The 23456-nt window shown below is 41.9% G+C and overlaps 1 protein-coding gene across 1 annotated transcript in view; it reads right to left on the bottom strand.

Annotated features, from left to right (window-relative positions):
• Positions 1 to 23456, bottom strand: part of FLT1 (fms related receptor tyrosine kinase 1) — a 111927-nt gene that overhangs the window by 51218 nt on the left and 37253 nt on the right. Inside the window, exons 11-12 of the mRNA XM_085062264.1 lie at positions 9406 to 9520; positions 615 to 723 (exon numbers count right to left, since the gene is read on the bottom strand). Of these exons, the coding sequence (XP_084918390.1) occupies positions 615 to 723; positions 9406 to 9520 (224 nt within the window). The remainder of the gene's footprint in view (positions 1 to 614; positions 724 to 9405; positions 9521 to 23456) is intronic.

Below are 23456 nucleotides of genomic sequence, written 5' to 3'. Positions count from 1 at the left end.
CAGATAACAGGACAGGAATACCCAGTGCTGTGGCCCAGATGACGTCCAAGGTTGTCTTTCATAGAAGAGGAAAAAAACTTTGTGCTCTCACACTTTTTTACCTCTAAGATGCCATGGTCCCTGAGATCTGTGAGAAGTACCCCAGACATCTCTAGCACCACGCTGCCTGCAGATACTGGCACTCTCCTAGACACTGTCTTGTGAGAAATCCTGGTGGGCAACAGCATGAGGCTGTAGATGCCATCAATGTCACACAAGAAACTGGCTTACTGGTGTATGAAAATACACTAAAATTCCATGTGTGAAATGACTGCAGAAATTTTGGTTCATTTCAATCCCCCAAATGAACCAAAATGGGGGATTGCGCATTGCTGTATTTGTGAGCAATTTGTGTCATGCTGGATGCTTGATGGAGGTATGAGTCATTCACCAATTTGGTGTCCTTAGAAATCCAGACCTACCAGCATCACCCAAAAGCATGGTATGAGCTTACAAGTGCACACACTGAGAACAGCAGTTCTCAAACCATGGTATATTAAAAAGCCACAAGAGCCTAACTGTTATAATTCCAGGATCAGGAAAAATGTTTGACTCCATAGTGGACTAGATCTTACCTGTTACAATAAAACTGACATTTCTTTCAGATTTTCCCACTTTATTGGATGCCACACAGCTGTAGATTCCTGAGGATTTGGCTTCAGCTACAACGAGAGTGCTAGCAGTCTGCAAAAGAAAGAAGAGTTTTAGTTCTCATTGGCTCAATAACTCAGTTAAAGCTTGCCTTCTCTTTTTTCTAAGTCACCACTGGCAGTCCCATGATCCAATCTTTCTTTCCTTTCAGTGATGAGCACCTCTGTGACTATTTGAAGGAGATGTCACCATATACTGTTTTGGAAAGGGTAGAAGAGTAACAGGAAACAAGTTCCTTGGGTGACCCTTATATCACCAAAGCCATCATAACCAAAAATATTTGAACGTGTCTTTCAGATTGATTTATCTCTTGCTGGTGATGTAATGGTAAGCTGCAAGACATGAAGCACAACACAATGTATTTCACACGAGGAGATAAGCAGCGTGTAGGAGAGCCAGACTGCAAAGGGAATAGGTGAGACATGCCTCAGGCATTTGGATAATGCTGGGAGAAAAAGGTTTGGCAGTAAACTCATTTGATTTCTCTTTCATTTTCCCACATACATGTCAGGTGAGACAGGACAGTGGCAAAACAGATGTTTACTCATCCTCTTTTGTACTATTTTCTCTTCTTGGACTTAATACTTCTGTTATAAAAATAATAATATGTCAAGTTTTCTTATGTTGTATTCTATCACCATTTAAAGAGGATCAGCACACTAAATACTTTCTCAGAGTTATATGACTTGAAAAATAAGACCTTGAAAGGCCAGGGACCAAAATCACCTAATGAGCCCTTAGAAACATAAAAAACATTGTAATAATACAATGAGTTATACATTTAGTGTGATGGCAAACCATGGTCTAATGGCTTGGGCACTAAGCAAAGGAGGAAAGTTATGCAGAAACAACTGAAGTCATTCTGTTGTGGAGTTGAGACATGAGGCATGAACATGGATTTCATCAGCGTAATGTGCTCCCAGTTACAACTTGGTAGCTTAATTTTCTGTCTTTCAGTTGCCGTTTTACTTCTTCTGTAAAATATGGGTTTGGCTGGAGTTATAGACAGAGCTGGGATGGTGATGAAAGGAAATTGTGGGGCTTCAGAATCCCACTGTTTGGAATTGTTTGGCATTTCTAAAAACCTTAAAAATAATTTTTGTGCAATTAATACATTCTTTTACGTCTGCCCAATTGCTGGAGTTCAGAGACCAGCACAAGAGGGTGAGGCAGTAATAAATAAGGACCAGTTATCTACATTTCTACGTAAACACTGACTGAACATTTGCACTGCTCTTGTCTCCTACTGGGAGAATTCATAGCCATTCCCAACCTCCTGCTGAACTCCTAAACACCACAGATCTTCTGGCTTCCCCAAATCATTCTTTAGTAGAAAGAGTCTATTACTTTTCGTACTACTTGAGCAAACACAGTTGAGGCAAATAATTTGATTTTGGCTTATTAATTTTAGAAGACTGCACTATGGTAAATTCACTACAAGTGTTCACTACCTCTGAACAGCACCTCTACTCTTGCAAACTGTCTCAGTGGCCAACTACCTGTCTGCTAACATGCTACAAAATATTTCTAGCTACAATTTTTCTAAACAACCTTTTCGGATCTTCTGTGAGATGAAAGAGTATCAGTAATACCGGACAGATAATTAGAGACCTTAGAAAAAAATCATCCTGTTTTGCTAAATTCAGTAGGCTAACCTCTACAATTTTTTGATTTAAGGGTTGGGCCCAGTCTTTTCTATATTTTGTCATTCTCTTTGAATTTCTTCCAGGTTCTAAATACAATTTCGTAAAGTGTGGACACAGAGCCCACACCAGGATTCCTACAGCTGTTTCATCAACAATAACTCAGAACAGAAGGAAGTCCCACAATGTGTACCACAGAAGACTAATGTGGGTGGTTAAAAACTGCTTCTGCCATTCCAGACTTTCCACCAAAAAATAGCGTTTTTTCCAGTAGTTGGTATTACCTCACAGCAACTTTGCCCAGGAAGCAACTGTGACCTAACATAACCAGTGAAGGAGAATGAAGCTCTTGCTCTCTGACTTCAGGAAACCTGTCTTTAATCTACTATACACACAGGCAGAGCATTTCTGAGCCTGAGAAACACATGGCAACTATTCCTCCCGCAATTACTCCAAAGGTTTGAAAAGTTTTTGGAAGTATCGGACTGTGTTTTGTCCTTATATCATAAGGTATTATTTTTTAATGAAAAATTGTGCATACTATCATGAGTTTTACTGCTTCAGCCCACTGTGATACCACACTGGGTGGTGCACAGAGTTATGTTGAAGCAGTAAGACTGCAGTAACGTACAGATGATGCCTTTTCTTATGTATGAAATTGCCCAGGAGAACATTCATTGGCATTGAAAGCCAGTGATTTAAACTGCCAGCTTTTCCCCAAGCAGCGTTTTGGTTTTGATCAACTCACACTGTCCCAAATACTTGAGCATGGGCCAAGGTTCACCTCCAACAGGCAACTTCCATGCAAGCAAAGTCTCTTTGGAAGACAAGGGAAACAAATGCTATGAACACAGGAGGCCTTAGTGCCAGAGAGAAGACATTGATATGTTTACTTGACTAAGGCGGACAAAGCCACAGTGTCTAGGAGGAAGCAAGACTGACCTCACAACAGAATAGAATATTTTAGAGACAACATGCCTCTGTATAAATCTTTTAGCTTATAAATTAGTCACAAGGATAAGATAATATCTCTTTAAATAGTTTGTGAGCCCTCCAGTGGTGCAGTCTGTGTTTTGTGTTGTGGATGCCAGCCAAAACCCACCAGAGAAACAGTGCGTACAAAACTAAACCTGGAATGTTTTTGTTTATTGAGAAACTGTGGCTGTTTGAGATCAGTTGGTACAGCATGGTTCCTCTGAACAGCTATTGCTGCAAAAGAGGCAAAAGTTCTCTCAATCTCCTATCGTCTGGCATCGCAACAGGGAATTTCAAGCCCTGAATTTGCAACTACATTATACACAGGAAATCTGAATCAAGTTGGCATGATCAGGCAGAGCAGGCAAATCCCTTCTGGCATGCTCAATATCTTGAGCATCATCTGTCCACGTAATACATTTACCACCAAATTTTTGGCCCTTTATTCCTTCTTTCTACACCTGTCATCTCAGCTGAAGCTCTATGCAACAGGCTCATCTCAAAAACAGGGGCTAGGGAAGTAAATCCTGCACTCCTGTTGCTTTGCTGGGCAAATAAAAGAGGCATAAAGCAGAAATCCTAAGAGATGGAAAAGGAATTTACAGATTTGTTTGTGGTGGAAACTGAAGAGGAAAAGACTTTGGGGGAGCAAAGAGAGTGCAAAGCAGCTGGCACGATCATTGTGGTTGGAGCCAGGGTGGACTGGTCTTTCCCCTGGAGGGTCTGCTTGAATTTCTCTTTTCTCAAAGTAGCTGAAATACAGGATTCCCACTGCTCCAGCTGCTGGCAGAGAAGGAAAAGTCTTCAGAAATGTTCAGCACCTGGCTCCTATGTGACTCCCAGAAGGCCTCTGCAGACACTGACATAAACATGCTCTGTTCAGAGATTGCTGCCCTGAGCTCTTGAAACAGCCCATATATTTAAAAAGCAAAATACTGCCCTTTCAACATAGAGCAGGTTAGCGCAAGTCTGTCAGTTATTGCCGATTCCTTTCTAGTTATGTTTTTAAGAAGGCCTATTTGTTTAAAAAAATAAATAAATGAAAATATGCTCTCTTTACACCCTTGGATTTATCTTTGTCTAAAGAATTATCATTTAGGAAGACCCATATCTAAATATTGGGAGTGCACTATTGGATTGGTCTGTTTGTGCCAAAGACATACCATCTGCATGCCTCACATGTTGGCAAGGAGCATCAGGGCAAAACATCTGGTCAACATGTTTCAACTTCGGGACCACCATGGAAGAAACACCAAATATCCACAACAGCAGGACATGAGTGTGTGCAGGAGAGCACCCTCTTTCCCCCTAGGGTCAGACAGACAAATCCCGCAAGTTTAGCAAGCAGAGCTGCGTTTTCCCTCCATATCCCATGTTGTCCTGCTGGAACAGTCCATGGGACACAGCCAACTGACTGGCAAAGAGAGCTATACCAGCGCAGCCCTTGCCTCTACTCCAGTGCCAGGGTAGGGCAAGGCAGTGGTCCATTCACACCTCCCTCCTGCACCAAAGGAGGGGATCAGTCTCAGGAGTGGAGAGATCTGCAGCTCAGCAGCAGCAAGCCCCAAGTTCTGCTGGTTTTAATCTCACTAAGGGCTTGGCTCTGCTGGTACCTCCCAATGATTCACTTAAAAGTGTTGACAGCAATTCTAGTAGCACTCGGGAGGGCTCCAGGAGAAGTTACAATGTGCGGAAGAGAGGCCAGTGACGCTCCCACTGCTATCTTTAGCCTGGGTTCTGAGGAAGATCATACTGTCCGTATGTTCATGTCTGCCAGCCTGTCCATCTGTCTGCCAGTATCCTCTCCTCCCCCATGTGCTCAGTAATTTTTGAATCCATTGTCCAATTTCAATCAAAACTTATTGACAACTCAAAACTCATAAGATCTCACGTATTTCACGAAAACCAGCTGTAGGGTAGAGGAGAAAGATCAAAATGTTGTTGTAGTGAGCTAAACAGCTTTCTCTTCCTATTTGGGTTCCAGAGGTACTGGCCAGACAGCTGGCATGTGTCAGGACTGAGAACAGACACAGCACAGGCTTCTTCATCTCATCAGTAATGTGGGAACTTGGAAGAGATGTAGTTGCTTAGGGCTTGGCATAGAAGATGCAGGAGAGATGGAACCATTATATTTTGCATGATTACACTTATCAGTCATGTCCAGGAAGGACTGACTCTTCTGACTATCTAGCACTCCACTTTGGAGGGTTATACTTTTGAATACTACCACCAGTCAGGTTGACTTGTCATTGCCAGCCAAACCAGAGAGGCACAAGGGTGAGTCTAAATTTCATCTTACTAAATCATGTTACAGGGCCATTACTTTCCATTTTCCATGAAGTCAAGTGGCTTTGTCATTCACAAGTGCTGGAAGCACTAATAACCTGTGTCAGTGAAGTATTCATGAAGTGGAAAACAAAACCATAAATACATACATACATATCTATCTATTTGTTTTTTCACACACACACACACAGACATACATATATGGATGATAAACCCCAATTTCATGCATTACTATCCTTTATACACAATTCCTGAAGTCATACCTTCTGACACAGACCCAGCATTCATGGTGCCTGCTATTGGTCAGTGGGATTGCAATATTTGCAGGCAGGAGAGGCATGAGACAGTCAGGGATGTTCTGTTCCATTTCAGGTTCTCAAAAATGTTGTTCTATAGGTTAGTTCCCAAGACCAAGAAGGTTTTGTCCCGCTCCCTCCAACTTTTCCCCTTACTCAACTGTCCTCCTGTCTACTGTCTCCTTCCTTAGGAAATATAATCCTTCCTTCTTGGCCCATACTTTTTGCTTTCCCTCATCTGAGCTTGCCTTCTTAGTGGTCCTCTGCAATGCTCCATGCCCAGTTGTATGCATTGGCACAATGAATGTGCCAGGTCTTTGTACCTTATTGTTGCTGGTCATTCACCGACTGGCATTCTAATGAACACTGACCATGCAAAGAATCATAATCAGTGTTATCCCTCATTAGATATAGCAGCTAGCTTTAGCTGGGAACACTGAGAAGTGATGGGTGTTAGTAGCTGAATGACAGGAGAGTATCTGTGACCTGTTTACATTATAAGCCTAAGAATAGCACAACTTTGTAGGAAGTCACTGAAATGTCCAACAAAACGAGAATAAAAACTTTGGGTGGGGGAATCAAATCACTTCAAGAGCTGTCTTATGATTAAGTATTATGGCTTATGTTACGAAGTTCTTCCATTGTACCACTCGAGTTTCTCAATGTCCGCTTAGAGAGGCTTTAGCGGAAATGTTACTAAAACACTGTTGTCACGGTTTCTCTGTCACCAAAGAATAATGTAGTGCAGGCTTCCTGCACTACTTTAACTGCACAGGCACAGGGCTTGAGGTTTTCCTAACTTTAAAATATACTTGTGGCTACCTTCATAATCACAGACAAACAAACAACCTACCACAGCAAAGAGCCAAACTGGAGGCATTTAGATGTTGCACATACAGGAAACATGTGGAAACGGCACAATGTCTTTAGAAAGGTGAAAACAGCTACCTTCATTGCTAAATAAACTTGTTGATTATTCCTTGTTCATCTCTTCCCTTGGTTACAATAATCTCATCCTGTGACCACCCACATTTCTCCTTTCATGCTAACCCAAATGTGAAACTTTTTGAGTTTCTTAATCCATTTCCTAATGCTTTGTCTCCTACACCTTTGTTGTTTCCATTGGGCTTTGAGATTGTTTTTACCATGCTTGCTGTGTTGGGATGTGGAAGTGGGGTAGACACTGTTTATTTAGCAGGGCACCACCGATGTGGAAGTGTCTCAGAGAGCTGTTCACAGCTGCTTGCAGCAGTAGGAGTGCTCACAGTAGCAGTCCATCAGAGATAGACACTTGTGATGACGTGCTGCATTCAGCAAGCTCAGTGCTATTAACACTCTGACAATATCTCTGCAGATGGGCAAAGGTTCTCCCTGAACTCTGTCTCTTTGAGTTTTCTCTGGGAGACTAAGAGTGATTCTTGGGCTGCGAAGAGTGAAAAGCCATAGACTCCCATGGATTTAAAAGAACAATCCTGGATGCTCCAGAGCAGCTGTGTGTGCACTAATTATGCAACTCTCAGCTTGGCCAGGAGCCTGGGCTTAGAGAGCATTTTTTACTTACAATAGCAATCCAGCTGTGCTTGGAAAGCTACGGAAGAGCAGCAGAAACAGAGAAACTTCAGAAAAGTTGTGAAAATCTGAGTAAAGAGATTGTTTCACTAACCTCCCCCTCCCCACAGGGACCAGGAGGAGTAAAGCAAAGCAAGGTAGACCTTTCGTAGTTGAACTAAGCAAAAAGACAAGGAAAACAGGGAGGACCAGTAAGTTCCCTGCAAATCCTTCCGTGCAAAGACCGTTCCTTAGTTCATTTCTGGGCACATTTTTCAAAAAGGGCTGCTTGCCAAAGACTTGCAGTTCTGCCACATGGACCCATTATTAGCATTCTCCTCCAGGGAGGAATTTATTTGCTGCTGTCTGGAAGTTGTTTTGGCATTTCAGCCACTCCTCTTCCACTGCCTCCAAAATGCATGGTGCACAAGGTGAATGAGATCTGGTCATTAGACAGCTCCTTCTGCACCCTGTGAACAGGTACGTCTTCACCCATAGCACGGCTATATGACTGCTGGAAAATAACTGATCCTTATCATCTTGATCATCGTTCCCCCTTTGGAATAGACTGTGTCTTCCTGTGCCTGAAATTATTTCCCTTTCCTCCTTCAAATCCCTCCTAATATCTCATTTTTCATGTGCTTTCCTATGATAGTCTACCCTAGGAAACTTTTTGCTCCCATCTTTGCCTTGATCTTTAAACACGTAGAGCTGGACAGCTAAATAGAGCAAATGCCTCACTGGGATCCAGACTGTTCCCATGCTCTGGAATGGTGCCATGAACACCTGTGATACTTTCTAAATAATATAACAGCAGGAGAAAATGAGATCCCAGATCTGATTCTTGGCTGCACGTAAAACCCTATTTGTTCTGCGGTGTGTGAAAGGGCCTTAACATGAAAATAACTGCAGTTTACATCCATTTTCATATGCAGGAAACTGAAGGCAGCCATCAAGGAAAAGAGACCTATAACCCCAGTGCCCTTAGAATGAAAAAAATATTTTGGCGTCATTAAAAACGAAAGGCCTAGAGTAAGACAAGTTTTAAAATTTATATTACTGCCACAAACCAAACTAGTCTGTGAAAACAGACTCTTGTGAGAGTGTCATGCTATTGTACATCCTCACCTGAGCTGCTCTGCAGCACAAGCCACCCAAGCACACCAAATCAGTCTCATGTCTATCCCAGGGAAGTGTAGTTGATCTAGGGCATCCTTGATTTGATGGATTTAATTGATGGACAATCCTTCTTAGTCTCTGGCAAATTAATCCCATTGGCTTTCTCTTCCACATTAGACATCAAAGACCACAGGCCCACAAACACTTCAGAATTATCTGCATCTCCCCATGGCCCACAAAGGGATGCTTGACTTGAATTAACACTTAAAATTTAGATGGTTAATACTGCAGGGATGAATCCCATCTTGCTGTCCTTGACTGAGATCTCTCAGAAACTTTGCTTCTGTAATCTGGATTCTTTTGGCTCTTTAGACTTCATTCCAAAAAAAGACTTGGCCATCTAATCATCAAGGGCCACATCTGTGAATACCCACTAATGAGAGTAAATAGTTTAATTCTCATAGGAAAAGCAACATAAAATTGTGCAACTGCACAAAATTAAGAAAAGATGGCCTGGCTCTGCCCCTTTGCTGCCCCTGTGCTCCTGAGGCAATCCAAGATACTGCAGGCCATGAATAAAAGAGGAGATGTAGTCAATCCCACTGATACACTCTCCTGGCATGTCACTTACCTTACCGTGACTGCCTCCAGAAATAAATACATCTCTGCCTCTCAGCAGATAAGTACCAGATAAGTACCAAGAACGAAAGTTATCTGCATGTATGCAGATCCTCAAATCCAAACAATATGAAAATACTGGCTTCTTCTCTGTTACCTTGATTGTATCTTAGAGTGCCTTTTCAACACATGCTGTCCACAGACAGGTTATCTGCACCTAGGAATCATACCTTGTTTTTGCCCTCTATTACAGCCGTTCTCTCAGTGATGCTCTGGATCCTGTTTCCTGTGTTGCTGCCAGCTTTCAGGATGAAAGATCCATCAGTGTGAAAGCAAAATCCATGCCTGAAGAGAACAAAAATTGAAATTTTATTGATTTGGAGATAGAAATTCAACATATAAGACAAAACATTTGTTCTCAAAACAGCAATCAGACAGGAAAACTGCAGGTGCTGTGATGACCATGCAACTACAATAATTTTTCTTTAAATTTTGAGGTTTAAAGCCTGCTAATAGGATCATCTTCCACAGCCCCTCCTTGAATATAACCTCTCTGGAGTCAGTGTTCATGTTTAATCCACTGTGAAAGGGGAGGTCACAACTTAGAGTCAGAGCCTAAATATGGGGCTGTACAAGAGCAACGCCCCATTTCCAATGCTCCTGTTTTCAAACATTGCCAAAATGTGAGTTCATACTATTTTTAGCCTTTAACTCAAGACAAACTATATTTGTTTCAAGATTCTGTACTGCATTAGATGCTCTTTTACTCTGTGAAGGTTCTTTTTGTTTTACCAAAAAATGATGCCAGTTTTTATTTCTGAATTTTTTTTAACTTCAATTTACTAAACAACAAAATATTAACACCAAGGTTCAATGATTATAAGACACACACTAAAAATAGGCATAATCCTGCAAATGAACAAAACAAAGTTAAATGAAACTATATCTAAATGACAAAGGGATTTAAACAATAATTTAACCAGAAAAAATCAATTTCATCTTAATGAATGGAAGTCCCAGAGAAAAAGTGTTTTTGCTTTATGCAACAAATTGGCTTGTAATCAGAACATTCAGGTGTGGTCATGGAAGAGCTAATTTGTTTCTGAAAGTCTGATTTGGTACACATGGAAATAAACACATTGGAATGCTTCTTAAGTGCTGCCTGTCCCTGTTCTTTGAGAATATCTAGTTGAGTTTTTCATCCAGAATTTAGCTGTTGCTTGTTCAATTCCAGCTTCATCGGCAGAGATTAACCCTTCAGCAGGATGAAGTTCTTTCAAATACACTATGTTACTTGGATTTGAAAGATAATGGCTGTAGTACCTGTAATCAAATAGTTCTGACATGCATAACAGTTGTTTGGAGAAATGAACTTTAAAGCCCAGAGACTGGAAAACAGAATGTGATGCAATCCTGACCAAAGAATGAGGCTCATTTCCCTCCAGCCAACTGTGCAGTTTGCTTAAACTTTGTGTTGTTTAGAATATCGATGGTACACCAGCTTTACATGCTTGTTTTTAATTGAGCAGCTTTGCGTCAAACTGGCTGGTGTCTTAGCAGATAATTCAGCTTAAAGAAATAATGACATGGAAATATGACTTGGGCTGCCTGAACTTCACAACATGCATTTAAAGGATCAGAGTGTTGAAAAGATAAAGAAAACCCCAGGGGAAGGCCATGAGATTCATGCATGGAGAGAGGACAGGGAGCAACAGGATGGCAGGAAAGCCCTATCTACACAACCACTTCTTTTACAGTCTGGTTTAAAAGCCAACTTCTAATACATGATTGTTGAGGCCAGGGTGGATGAAAGACAGCTGCATTAATAAGGGCACTTCATGCACTCAGATGGGAAAAAATGGTTAAAATTATTCAGAAAGGGAGATGCCATTTACTTTGCACATTTAAGGCTTTAATAAGTCTAATTCTGTGACAAGAATTAAACACAGAAGGCATGATAATTTGGCTAATCTGGTAACATTTCCATGCCATCGAAGACGTCAGTACTCAATTTGTGGTGCCAGTACTATAGGCACACAAACAGGCAGTATCAAAAACACATCTTTGTGGCTGCATCCAATCTGTATAGGAAAACAGAGACACCAAAATCTCACTTTACCTGAATTAAAAAGTGCCTCCTATTTTTTTTTCCTATCCACACAGAATGCATTTATGTTTCTTTGCAACATTGCTGAAATTTTGTGCTCTTTACAATAAAAGTCCTTACAGTGGCACCTATTTTGGTAAAGGACAGAAAGAAGGCATAATGCATATTCAGAAACTGTGCATCTCTGAAAAGCATCTCCAATTTCCTTTCTTACAGCTCTGGAGCCTTCAGATTCAGTTGCTATTATTATACTCTTCCTCACAATTCCTTAAAAAGACTGCATATATTTAGTTTGCCATGTTTTAGGGATGAGGACAGTGTTATGTCTTTGTTGATGCTTAGTACAATGAGGTGCTGATTACTCATTAATACCAGAATACAAGCCACCATCATAACTACAATAACATCACAATAACAAGAAAAACACATGTAAAATGCTAGATCAGTCCTGGAGGCACATATGTGAACTCTACTGACGTCACATTCCACTCTATATCGAAACTGGCGATTACAACATTAATGCAATTAGAGTAGAAAATCGAATACAATTCATAGCTGTTTTCCAAGGTTTTAATAAAAAAGGAGTCACAGTCAAGCTGAGAATACTATATCGAACAGCACACAGCTGGAGGTGTGAGTGCTGTTGTACACACTACTTGGGCTTCACTGACTGCTGGATCAGCAAAAGTTTACCGATCAGCTGCAGCACGGCTGCCAGGCAGAGTCCAAGACAAGACTCAGACTCATCCCTTTGCATGCAGAACCAGATGCTTTCTCTCATCAGCTGCCAGATCCCTTCACTTTAACCTCAAATACACCAAAATAGCTCAGGGACAGCACACGAGCTGCATCCACTCTCTTGAGCTGGCTGCTCAGGTTAATACTCCAACTCATGCCACCTCTTACTGCTGCCAGGGGTGCCATGTGATAGACACTGCCTAAGCCAGCAGCATCAGGCAGAGGTGGGGAAGGGAAAAGTCAGTCAAGAGTCCTGCCTCTTAACCTGACCTCAGCTTCTAACAACTGGCATTTTGTGACAGAAAATGTTCTGCTGAACTTAGATGTAATCATCAAACCAAATGTTTGTGTTGTGCACAGATGCTTGGAAAGAGAGAGGGAAAAATGAAAACACAAAAATCTATGCTGGCTGGAACCAAAATAGGCAATCATCTCCCTGTTAACTCAATTGAGGTTTCATAGCTTGTGTCCTTACATAACATCAGCTACATATTTTTCTGATTTCAAAGAAATTAAAAATTTCTTCAAACTACCCACTCAGTAAAATAGCAAGGGCATTGCATTTTTAGCAAGAACTGTCTGTGTTTGCAGGGAAATCCCACTGAATTTTAGATATTTGAATCTTACTCCAGATATCTCCAGAGTGCATGAATTCCTGAAGTGTTTTGTTGTGGGATGAGCTTTGCATCTTCAGGAAATCTTACAGCAGGGTTACTGCCGGGTTAATGAACAAGCACACAGTGTGCACAGAGATTGATAAACAGGCTGATATCTGCCAGCACATTTCTAAGCATTTCTTTCACCCATGTCCCTGCAGACCCTTTCACGTTTCTACTTTGTGGGTGCAACTCTTCATGTGTAGAGGTCCCACACAACAAATGCTAACAAGGGTGAGTACAAACCTCAGTTTATAAATGTTATGCAACCTCAGAGCGAGGTAACCAGACTCGGCTGCCTTAGCTGAGCTCTGGTAGAAGCAGAGCACTCAGGTTTTTCACATCCTAAGTAGTTTTTCCCATGTGCCTGCATGCGTGCTGGCATGCACATTTGCAGGTGTGCACCCACGCAGGCACGCATCAGCCTTTGTGTGGAGAGCCTGAGAAAAAGGCTATTCTTTTGTAAAAACAGTAGCCACTAATTCTCTGTAGGCTTTTCAGAAAAGCCCAGCACAGGGAGGAAGAGGGGTGAGAGTGGCTCTGCCTATATGACAGGGTGAGTTCTGCCATCAGACCTGCTCATTGCCCGGAGCTTCGGGAATTTACATGACTTTGGAGAGGCTGGGGGTGGTTTATGCAACCGCAAGTAAGTCCAGCTTTATAAAAGATCTGTGATGTGTGGAGTTGGCACTCGCAGGAGCCCTGGAGAAGTGGTTTGGGGGGAGGGGAGCCAGCCTGCTACTCAAGAATACATCAAGCCCTTGAGGAAGCAGAGTGTGCCATGTTTGAAGATACAAAGATAATCACAGTGCTGGGAACCGTCTTGTGTAGCGGAGGAAGCCAAACAACAAGAGGAAAGCAGCATATGCTCGTGATTTCGCACAGGAAGCTAGCAGTACCTCCTGCCAAAGCGAGATAAGAAAACTCCCATGGCCTATTCTGGACAAGGCTGTGGTGATCAACCTTCGCTTCACACTGTCCTCGCTCTGCTCTGCGGCCTGCTCCCTTTCCTAATGGGTTTCAGAGCCCTCACCTCTCTTAGCATGCAGCATGCCAAGCACAATAGCGTGGTGTATTTATAACTATCAACAGGGAAAAGTTTCCAGGGTAAGAGTGTACTTCATGTCATCTTGATGTATTTCACTGAAATCAAACTACAAACCAGCTGCAAGCTAAAGTCCTCCTGATGAAACTACTGGTCACAGAAGAAAAGCCATTCAGTGATTTATAGCAGAGCATGGGAGCTGAAGTAAGCAATTTGTCCAATTATTCATGGTTTTACCCTGAGTATGATAGTCGTGATTGACTGTCCAGACACATCTTCCCCATCCCAAAGACAGTACTGCAGTTTTAAGTTCAAACAGCGCAAAACCAAACACCAGTGAAAGAGTCTCAATTGACAGATCAGTTGGACAAATACTCTTCTTCTGTCTCCTTGTCTTCCCAGCTCCTCCCTCCCAAGCCCTGCTGTGTGATTCCAGAGGCCATTGCAATCGTTACCTTGCGTAACATCTCATTCAACTCTCTTAAGCATTCCTCTTGGCAAAGCCCCTGGCAGCCTCACTCACAATCTCATTCACTGGGGTAGTGTTTGTTGGGAGGAGAGGAAGCCATCCTGTCACCAACAGTGCCCATTTTTTAGAGTGATTAATGGCAGTCACCATACTTTTCTCAGCATCTATCCTTTTTTTTTTTTTTTTAGGGCAGCAATTCCTAGCAGCATCTGGGCAATGTTACTACAAATTCAAGTTGGGCTGACTCACATCTTTCAAGAGGCGATTGTGATGACATTAACATTAAGGCAGGAACTCTGGAAATTCCTGGAATTGTAAAGAATACATAGAAACTGTTTTTCATTTGGAAGTTACCAAAAAAATCTGAATGACATGGGCCATGCCTGTTCTGCACCTCAGCGTCCAGTACCGTGTGATTGGTAGCACAGGGCTGGTGTAGCCACGTGTCCATGGGAATATTGAGTCAATTTGAAGCAGGAAACAGAGAGGAAAAATAGTAGCAGGGAGCATGTACAGTTTGTAAAACGTGCTTTATGGGGGTGGGGGGAAGGAGAACATGTGCTGGCCCCCTGCCAGCTTTGTCTATGCATGTGATTCTATGGTTCTAAGAAGCCATGGTCCAGGTGTTCCTGCTCCAGGTCAAAACCAATCAGAGGTTGAAATACTGGCCCCATAACTGCAGCTGGGAGCTCATCCCAAGTACCTTCCCTAATATCCAGATTAGTGGGGCTAGGAGGAAATCTACAAGTGGTAGGAACTGGACATATTTTACATTGTATATTGTTTATTTGTTTACTTATATTTATTTAGGAGCTTAGCAAAGAATGCCAAAGAAGAAATCCTTGTGGAAGTGGTGCAGGTTCCTCCTTTGCAGGTCTCCTTCTTCTCTCTGTTCCCACTGTCACTGTTCCCTACAGCTTCCCATCGCAGGGTCAGCACTTGCCCAGGAGCAGATGGGACATTACAGCCCATCTCACTCCAGACACATTCATGAGTCTGAGAGTGCAGCAACAGCACTCCTCTGGCTCCAGTGTGGGTGCAACCTGTGATCAAGGACACCATGCTGAGAAATTATTCACTGACAAGCTGCGGGTCAGCTGGAGGATTTCTAAGTGGCCTCCATGAATTAGGCTTGGGTGGGGCCCTGGTGCAAATTCTCAGTTGCCAGAGGGAGGACGGAGCTGTTGTTTGTTTTGTAGGATTATTGTGTCCCCATTGAGGGGGATATTTGGAGAGAAGGTGAGCTCTCTAGGGGAGATCCCTGATGTCCCAAAAGCCTCATTCTCCTGGGGTGTATCTTTGGAAAGAGTAGGCTAGATGGCATTTAGAGTTTTGTTGTGTACTTCCATGGCTCTATCGAAAAAGGAAATGTTCGATAGCTGCACATTGCCTTTCTTGCTATTTTTGGCATGCAGTCAGATAATTGGATGGTGTTTCCCTTTCATACTCATCCTTTCCATACATCATGGCTTGCCCTTAACTATTCCAGTTTGCCACTCGGAAAGCTGATTGAGCTATCTCAAAAGAAGCAGTAAGATCAACAGCAGTGTTAACCGACCTCAACTTTCAGTACTTCATCAGTCCACACTGATTTCCACAGGGAAAAATCACCTCTATAACTGCACACCTGAGCAGCCTGCAACACCAGTTACTCACAACAAAAAATGTAAATTACTGAGGTTGAGGGTCACCAAAAAACCCATTTTGCTTCCAGCTTTTTTGCCAGACCCCTGATTGCTAGAGATCATAATAGCATTTGAAAGTCACTTTTCAGGTGTCTACACATACTGAGGTTACCTGAAATTTTATCACCTTTTCTTATCAGAAAATTGTATTTTGCTTCTTGACCCTCAATTTTCTGCTTCATACTGCTTAGCATTGTTCAGGGACACAGATACCAGCATATTTCAGCTAAACCTACCTTCCTTCCTTGTATACACCTCTCTTCCCTCCTTTACTAGACTGTAATCACTGTCATCTCCCATGAAGTCACTGTGACTCAGCCTCCACTTTCTCTGTCCAAGAGCAACAATCATGTCCTCATGGAGGAGCAGGATGTTGGCTGGAACTACAGAATTATCACATGAGATTTCCACAAGCACCTAGAATTTCTTTCATGGGGAAAGAAGTGCTTGATTTTGAGTCTCTAGTACTGCAAGGAAGAGGACCTTGCAATTTGATTGAACAATCAGAATGCTGAAGAGAAAGGCCACAAAATCTATACATACATTGTCCACTCTTGCACTCAATTTTTTTTATTTCCAATTTATGTTCTCTACAAATAAAGTCCAATATACTGGACTTTATTTCCTTCTAGTGTAAGTTATTTTCCTTGCACAAGTCACTTCTGATAGCTCAACTTCTAGACATAGCCTTACATCTATAATATTCCAAGATCCATGTATCCACAACACCTTCCTTCTCAGAATGCCTAAAATTGCCTTTCTTTCCTTTGCTGTCCTAACTGGATCCTCTTGTTAGAAAGGAGTAACTCTTTAGTAGCCTATTTACATAGTCCTTCATACTGCCCATCTTGCTGACAAGCTGGAAGCACAACTCTCACCCTTTCCATTTTCCAGTCATTAGCAAAGGAGACAGAGGAACTGTTGATCCACTGAGCTTGTGTTTTTCAAGATGATTTGTTTTCAGCTTCTCTTCAAGTAGGGGTCTGGGAGCAACTCTGGGCTGACTGGAGTGAGGGACTGAAGTGCAGGCAGAAAACAAGGAAAGGATGAGAAAGAATGGAGGGAAACATTTTTAAGGAGAGAGGGGAGTTGATTAGAGGGAAAACAGGAAGAGAAAATAGTGACAGACATGGATGTGAGACCAAGGATCCATCTGCCCCATATCCTGTCCCAACAATGACCATATGCAGATGGTTGGGGATGAGTAAGAGCACTACTAACTTCAGATATTTCCTCTTAATACTCCCCCAGTCACCAATTATTATCAGCTCAGGAACTTCCCACAATATAGACTGTGTCTACACTTCTCTTCCAAGACTTTGTGCAAACTTTTCAAACCCCCAAAATCCCCTGGCAAGGAGTTTCACAGATATACTACCCATTGTGTGAGGAGCTATATCCTTTTTCTGTTCCAAATTCTGCTCCTTCTGTCTTCATCTAATGGCCCCTACCTCTTGAACTGGAAAGACATACACAACTGATCCTCAGATGTGTGTCCTTCACAAGTCTGTAGGTCTCTATCCTGGAGCTCCCAAGTCACCTCTTTTTCAGTCTGCAAGAGTCTTGACCTCCCTCCTCACTCATCCTTCACACATTCCTCTCATTCCCTGAAATTTCTTTGATCCTTTCTGGTGCTATTCCGGGTGTACCTCCCAGTTTGGCTGCATCCTTTAAAATGAAAGGACCAGAAATGCTCACAGTATAGAAGACATTAGTAATTTATGGGTTGGTGGAGTTATCATGGTGTTCTCTATTGTGGCCTTTATTTTTTCTTGGTAATTCCTAACACTTTATTTTCTTTTTGAGCCACTCATGATGGTGTTCACTTTTACAACGCCACCTCTCACAACGCTCAGATCCCTCTTTGCACTAGTAATGATCAGACAACAGCTTTTTAACATGTATTTTACATATGAAAGCAAGATTTTTTTTTCCTATGTATATCATGAACATTTATCTTCAGTGGATTTTGCCCACCACCTTTTCACTCAGATACCCAGATTCACAGAGTTCTGCATTTCTTTGCAATCAGCCCCTCATCCTTACATTTCTGAATAACTTGGCGTCGTCAACAAACTCTGTCACCTCCTTACTACCTTTTCCACGTTATTTCTGAACATGTTGACAAGTACAGACCCCAGCACCAGCTCCTGAAAAACCTCACTGATCACCTCCCTACTCTGCAAGAACTGCTTGTTCCCTCCTAACCTCTGCTTTCTATTTTTACTGAATATTTTTTTCTGAGCACGATCCTACCTCACATGCCTTGTCTGTTCAAAGCCTTCTGCAAAGGCTTTTTGAAAGGCATACACACAAAAGGAAAGAGGATGCTAACTAAAGTTTGTATATTTTTGTAAAAGGTGTACTCGCTCCAGTAATAGTACTCCATTCATAATCACTGCTAAGCACACACAGAGCTTGACCTGGTGCCTTCCTTTGGCCAGGAGCCCCTGCTAGTGCAGGAGCAGCTTTCTGGCTGCAGGCTGGGACGCCCCACTGGCTCGGACACGGCCGGCGTGCGGGGCCTCGCTCACGTCGTGCAGTCCCCACCTACAGCCTGTCACACACTCGGTTTCCTATGGGCTGGGCTACAGGCAGCACAAGATCAAGCAGAAATGTCCCACCATCTACGTGACCCTTATGTGTTTTTCCCCAAGGCTGGGTGTCAGGCTGCACATAGTAAAGCCAAGAGACCACCCTGTGAAGGCGGCAAGAGGGAAAAAAGAAACTTGGATAAAATAAAAGGGAAAGCAAGTGAAAAAAAACCTACACAGGCAAGTGAGAATAAAATTGTGATAACAAGCAGAGCATCCCTGGATCTTGCTGAAGTTCTTACGATTGAAGTTTGATCAATGACAAATTAAAAAAAGATAATGCTTCTTGTTTGAATTTTTAAAAAATTTGATTTAAAGTGAGTTGGAAACTAGCAATATTGAAATTTGAAAGCTTAAGGTTCTGATTCAACTAAGACCCATAATGAAGTGATTTATAGCTTGCAAAATAAATTCATCAGTGTCTAACCCTGAGGACAGACTGAGGCAAACTGTACTCAGCCTAAAGCATGTATTTGTCAAGCTTATGTAACCATAGGCATATGTATATGCCAGATCTGATTCAAATGGCATTTTGCAAGCAAAATATTAAAAATTTTAGAATTCCATAGCACTGACTGAAAACAAGGACACAGCTCTGCTAAGAGGAAAGAATGTGTCCGCAAACAAGCATTGGCTTTTGGCTCCCAGTGGAAGTGCAGAATGAGATACTTCAGCATATTGCTTATACAGGCTGAAGCAGATCAGATGCTATTTCACTCCTCTCTTTCCTTTGGCTTCAAATTCCCTGCAAGTCCATGCTGCTGCAATGTATACTCATGACAGTTCCTCTGCATTTTTTTAAGGTTATGTAAAAAACCACAGGCTTTGTTTTTTATTTACACTAGTCTCTTTCCCCAACCACACCAAAATAAGGGAATAGCTAGTATGATTTTGGTGTACCTGTAAATACCTTTACATAATTAGATTGATGTCAGGTTTTCTTGTAGCACAGGGTGGAAGGCACAAAGGCCAGCAGCCAGATCCTCAGCCAATGTGTGCATAGAGCTGAGCATCCAGCCACATGTCAAATTAAACACAGGCGTTTTAGAACTACCTGTTTGTTAATGGCATCTGACCTACTTACACCAGCTCTAAAGACACAGGCTTTCCCTTCTTGAAAATAGAAGGTGGCACAGGGAACAAAACCAGTCACTGTGGACAAGCTAATGGGCATCACTGTTTGCAGACATCGAACAATTAAATTTGGGTGATTCAGTACGTTCCTAATTAAGTACAATTAACATTTGTTCTTTACTTGTTCATTTTACATACCTCACTGATGTTCTAAATCTGGTTTCCCCTGATCATCTATCCAAGCACATCCTAATGATTCTGCCTTTCAATCCCTTATTAATACACTGACATAAACAATGCAGAAATGCAATTAGACTGCTATGCACACATGGCCTGCCTCCTCTTTCACTGAAGCTGCTGGGAGTCTGGCCATGCACTGTCATTATGATAGTTTCAGTCTTTCTGTATCTCTGCAGAAGCTTCAAGGAAAGCCTGTAGTTTTTTTTTCTCCCAGATACTTCATATATTCAGCCCTTCCTCTCCAATCCCGGCATTAGGTGGTTTTACCACCAAGAAGAGTTCATATCTTGGCACTGTAGTCAGGAGGGCAGAGAATCTTGGACCAGTTTTTCAAATTACTTTGCTTTTGTAAGCAACTCCATAAGACTGTTACATTTCTGTCTCCCTCAAGCAAATACACACAGAGAAAAAAAAAACCAAAAAACAAAAGCCAAAAAACCACAGGCTGATGTGATGGCAGGGTTGTAAAATAATAATATAACATTCAGTGTGAGGCTAAACAAAACTGATAGCTCAAGGAGAGAGGGAGGCAGCAAGGTGATGGCAGAGTTGGAACACCCATGGTAAAAATTTCAGTGTTGCATCATCTGTTTGCAGTTTCCAAAGGGCCGATCAGTCAAACCTTGGGCAGAGGTCAAAGATCTCTCTTGAACTGCCCACACAGAAATGTCCAGAGAGAGAAACTGGCCCCAAACAGCACAGCATGACTGCTGAGCAAACCAGGGCTTCCAGTGAGCGACAGCAGTATCCCACATGCCTTTCTTGGCACTCTCTGCCAGGCCAGTTTAAGATAAACACAAATCTGCTGAAGTGATTCAGGTCAAGAACCATTAACATCAAGCATGTTCCTGGCATGCAGACGCTTGTTCTGCAGCCTCAAAACTGACCTGTTTTAGGTGGATCCCAGCCTGCCTGGCTCTGGAGACCCTCAGCAAGCCCTGCTGCTGTCAGCACCCATACACCTCTGCTGACAACCCAGCCTGAGACAAAACCAGGCCAGAAAGGACAGCTCCAGAGTGGTAGAAAAGAGGCCAAGGAGGCTGGTGGGTGCTTTGGGACAAGTGTCCCACTGGGCTGTCCTCTTCTATATCCACCAAACAGCTGGAGGCTGCCCAGCCTGGGAATGTATATGCTACAGAGCAGCAGCACACACTGCAGTAAGAGTGCCCTAGAAAAGCGATTTCTCAATCATTTAAGAAAGACTAGAATATTTTTTCCTAAATGGCTTTTAATTTTATTTTTCGTTGTGTTCTCTACTGTCTTTTGGCTGCCATCTCTAAATTTAATAGCTCTGCATAAGCTTAAAAAAACCCCAGAACATTGCTTTTCTCCCCAGACAGATTTCCTTGACTCTTCTATGTTTCCTTGCTGGGGTGAACATGAGAAGAGAATCTTCCCACCTACCTATCTAGCTATCTATCTAGCTAACAAAAGGTTGATTAATGCAAGAGTTGGTTTAAGCAAAGTAATTGTAAGAGAAAATAAAGATCAGGGAATTTTTAATTATGTTGGTCTTTCCACATTTCTATAATTATAACAGAAAATAAAAACCAGGGAATTTTTAATGATGTCGGTCTTTCTACATTTCAAAAATTCACGTTTGTTGAGCAATTTTACCACTTCTTTTTTTTTTATACGTTTTTAATTTGCAATGATGAAACTATGGAAATTATTTTATTTGGCCAGTCTCCTGTTACTGGCTTGAGTGAAGCAGAGAGAGGTTATGCAAATTGATTGTATCAATCATGAAGCATTAAATTATATCTGCATTTAAAAGCAATGGAATTTGTTGAGGTATGTTTAGATTTTTGTAACTGAAATACTCTCTGGAAAATAAATTGAAAGAAATATCCATACAACCTAATGGCTGCTATTAAAGGGGGCCATAGGCAACAGTCCTTCAAAAATAAAAGCATCTAACTTAGGCACTATGCGTCATTCCCCAGCTTGCAGTGACAGTTCTCAAGGGGTGTGAAATTAAGCACAAATATAAGTATTGGAGCAAACAGATCTTGGAGCCAAGAGTGCACTGCAAGGTCTTTGCAGCAACAGCACCTTTTTACTCAGAGTGCTCACTCTGTCCTGTGACATGGGACTCGGAAATTTCCTGAGAATCCCTACTGCCTTACACTGGGAAGGATAACCTGTGGGGGCTTATTGACTTAAAGTACAAGGTACATCTGTGCATGGAAGCAAGCACTTCTTGAGCATAAATAGAACAACATTTTAGTATTGGAAACTTAAAATGGGGCAGATAAATTTAAAAAAAAATGTTGTAATGGCTGAACAAGGTAAGATTTTTATCTGCTGCACAAGGTACACGCACCTCAAATCTGTTGCTTAGGCAAACCTCCCCTCACAAAAAGAGGGAAGTATAATGAAATAGGTGGGATTAAAGAGTTTTCTAGTTCTTCAGGGAGAACACCTGAACCTGCACAGACATCAGCCTGAGTAAGATGTGCCAGTTGCTGAGATACTCCATTCTGCTCCCTTCCTGGAGCAGGAGACAAAATGTAATTACTCGGGTATTTTTATCATTCTGCAATAGTGAATTGTCATATTATTCAGAAGGAGTCATTCCACTCCTTTTAGGCAAATCATTAAAAATGGTTTTCTCCAGACTACTTCTTCAATGACTACTTAAAGGAGAAGGAAGGTGAGAGGGTTAAAGGGAATAATCACAGAACAATTGTGAAGGCAATTTGGAAGCCAGTCTGGAAAAAACCTTGTAACAGAGCCAATAGCTGATTCAAATTGCTACATTTCTCCTTTGATCACCTGCTGAAACACACTCCTAATGAGCATTTAATGGAGTCTACACTTCAGCACTTTATTGAACACCTGTGTGCAGATGTTAATTCCTCTTTCTGATGGCACTCTCTCCTGTGCTGGACTGCAGACCCGTGCTTGTTAACAGAAGGAAATATCTGACAACTGATGAACACCACCTCAACTCCCAAGGAAGAACCAACTGTTTCTCAGGGCTGCACTGGATTTCAGTCCAGAGTATTGATAGTTGTACAAACTCTTGAAAGAAACTAAAAGATTGAAATTTTTCATATATGCCTTTCTCAAGGTTTCTCTACTTAAAAGATGTTGTGATTTCTCTTCTCATACATCTATTAGCAAAAATAAATTTAGCCACTTGTCCTTCAGAGGTAACATATTAGATAGAGGCAATGCAGCCCACACCTGCCCTTGAAATGGAGAATTTCAGGTAATACCTATTCCAGCAAGAGGAGAGATTGCTAGTGCCATCTCTTGGTGAGACGGGCACAGAAAGACAGCCATTAGCACAATCCCAAAGACAGAGACGGAAAAATATCATGTGGTCCTAGGAAGTGCTGACCACCCTCTCACTGATGTCCTTGCACTTACACGTACTCTTAGTTTGAGATATTTAGTATTGAGATGTCCTGTTTAGTTAAATGACACGTCTTGAACCCCTGCAATTAAGCATGTGCTTAAATATTTGTCTGGATTGGCACTAAATCTCAGTTTTATGAGAGTGTTAAAAAAGTGCAATCCTATGGCATGTAATTATTCTCCAGTTGAAACTGAGAAAATGTTGTCTCTTAAACTTCTGTTAGGTTTTTAAATATCTTCATTGGGCTGTGATCCAAATACCTTGCCTGTTTGAGCCCTCCAATAGCAACTTAATGATAATTTCATT

The sequence above is a fragment of the Lichenostomus cassidix genome, chromosome 1 (assembly GCF_008360975.1).
Source record: "Lichenostomus cassidix isolate B80296 chromosome 1, HeHo_3.0, whole genome shotgun sequence".
Taxonomy (NCBI): Eukaryota; Metazoa; Chordata; class Aves; order Passeriformes; family Meliphagidae; genus Lichenostomus; species Lichenostomus cassidix.
Note: the sequence above shows the minus strand (reverse complement) of the source record. Positions and strands in the feature narration are given on the sequence as shown.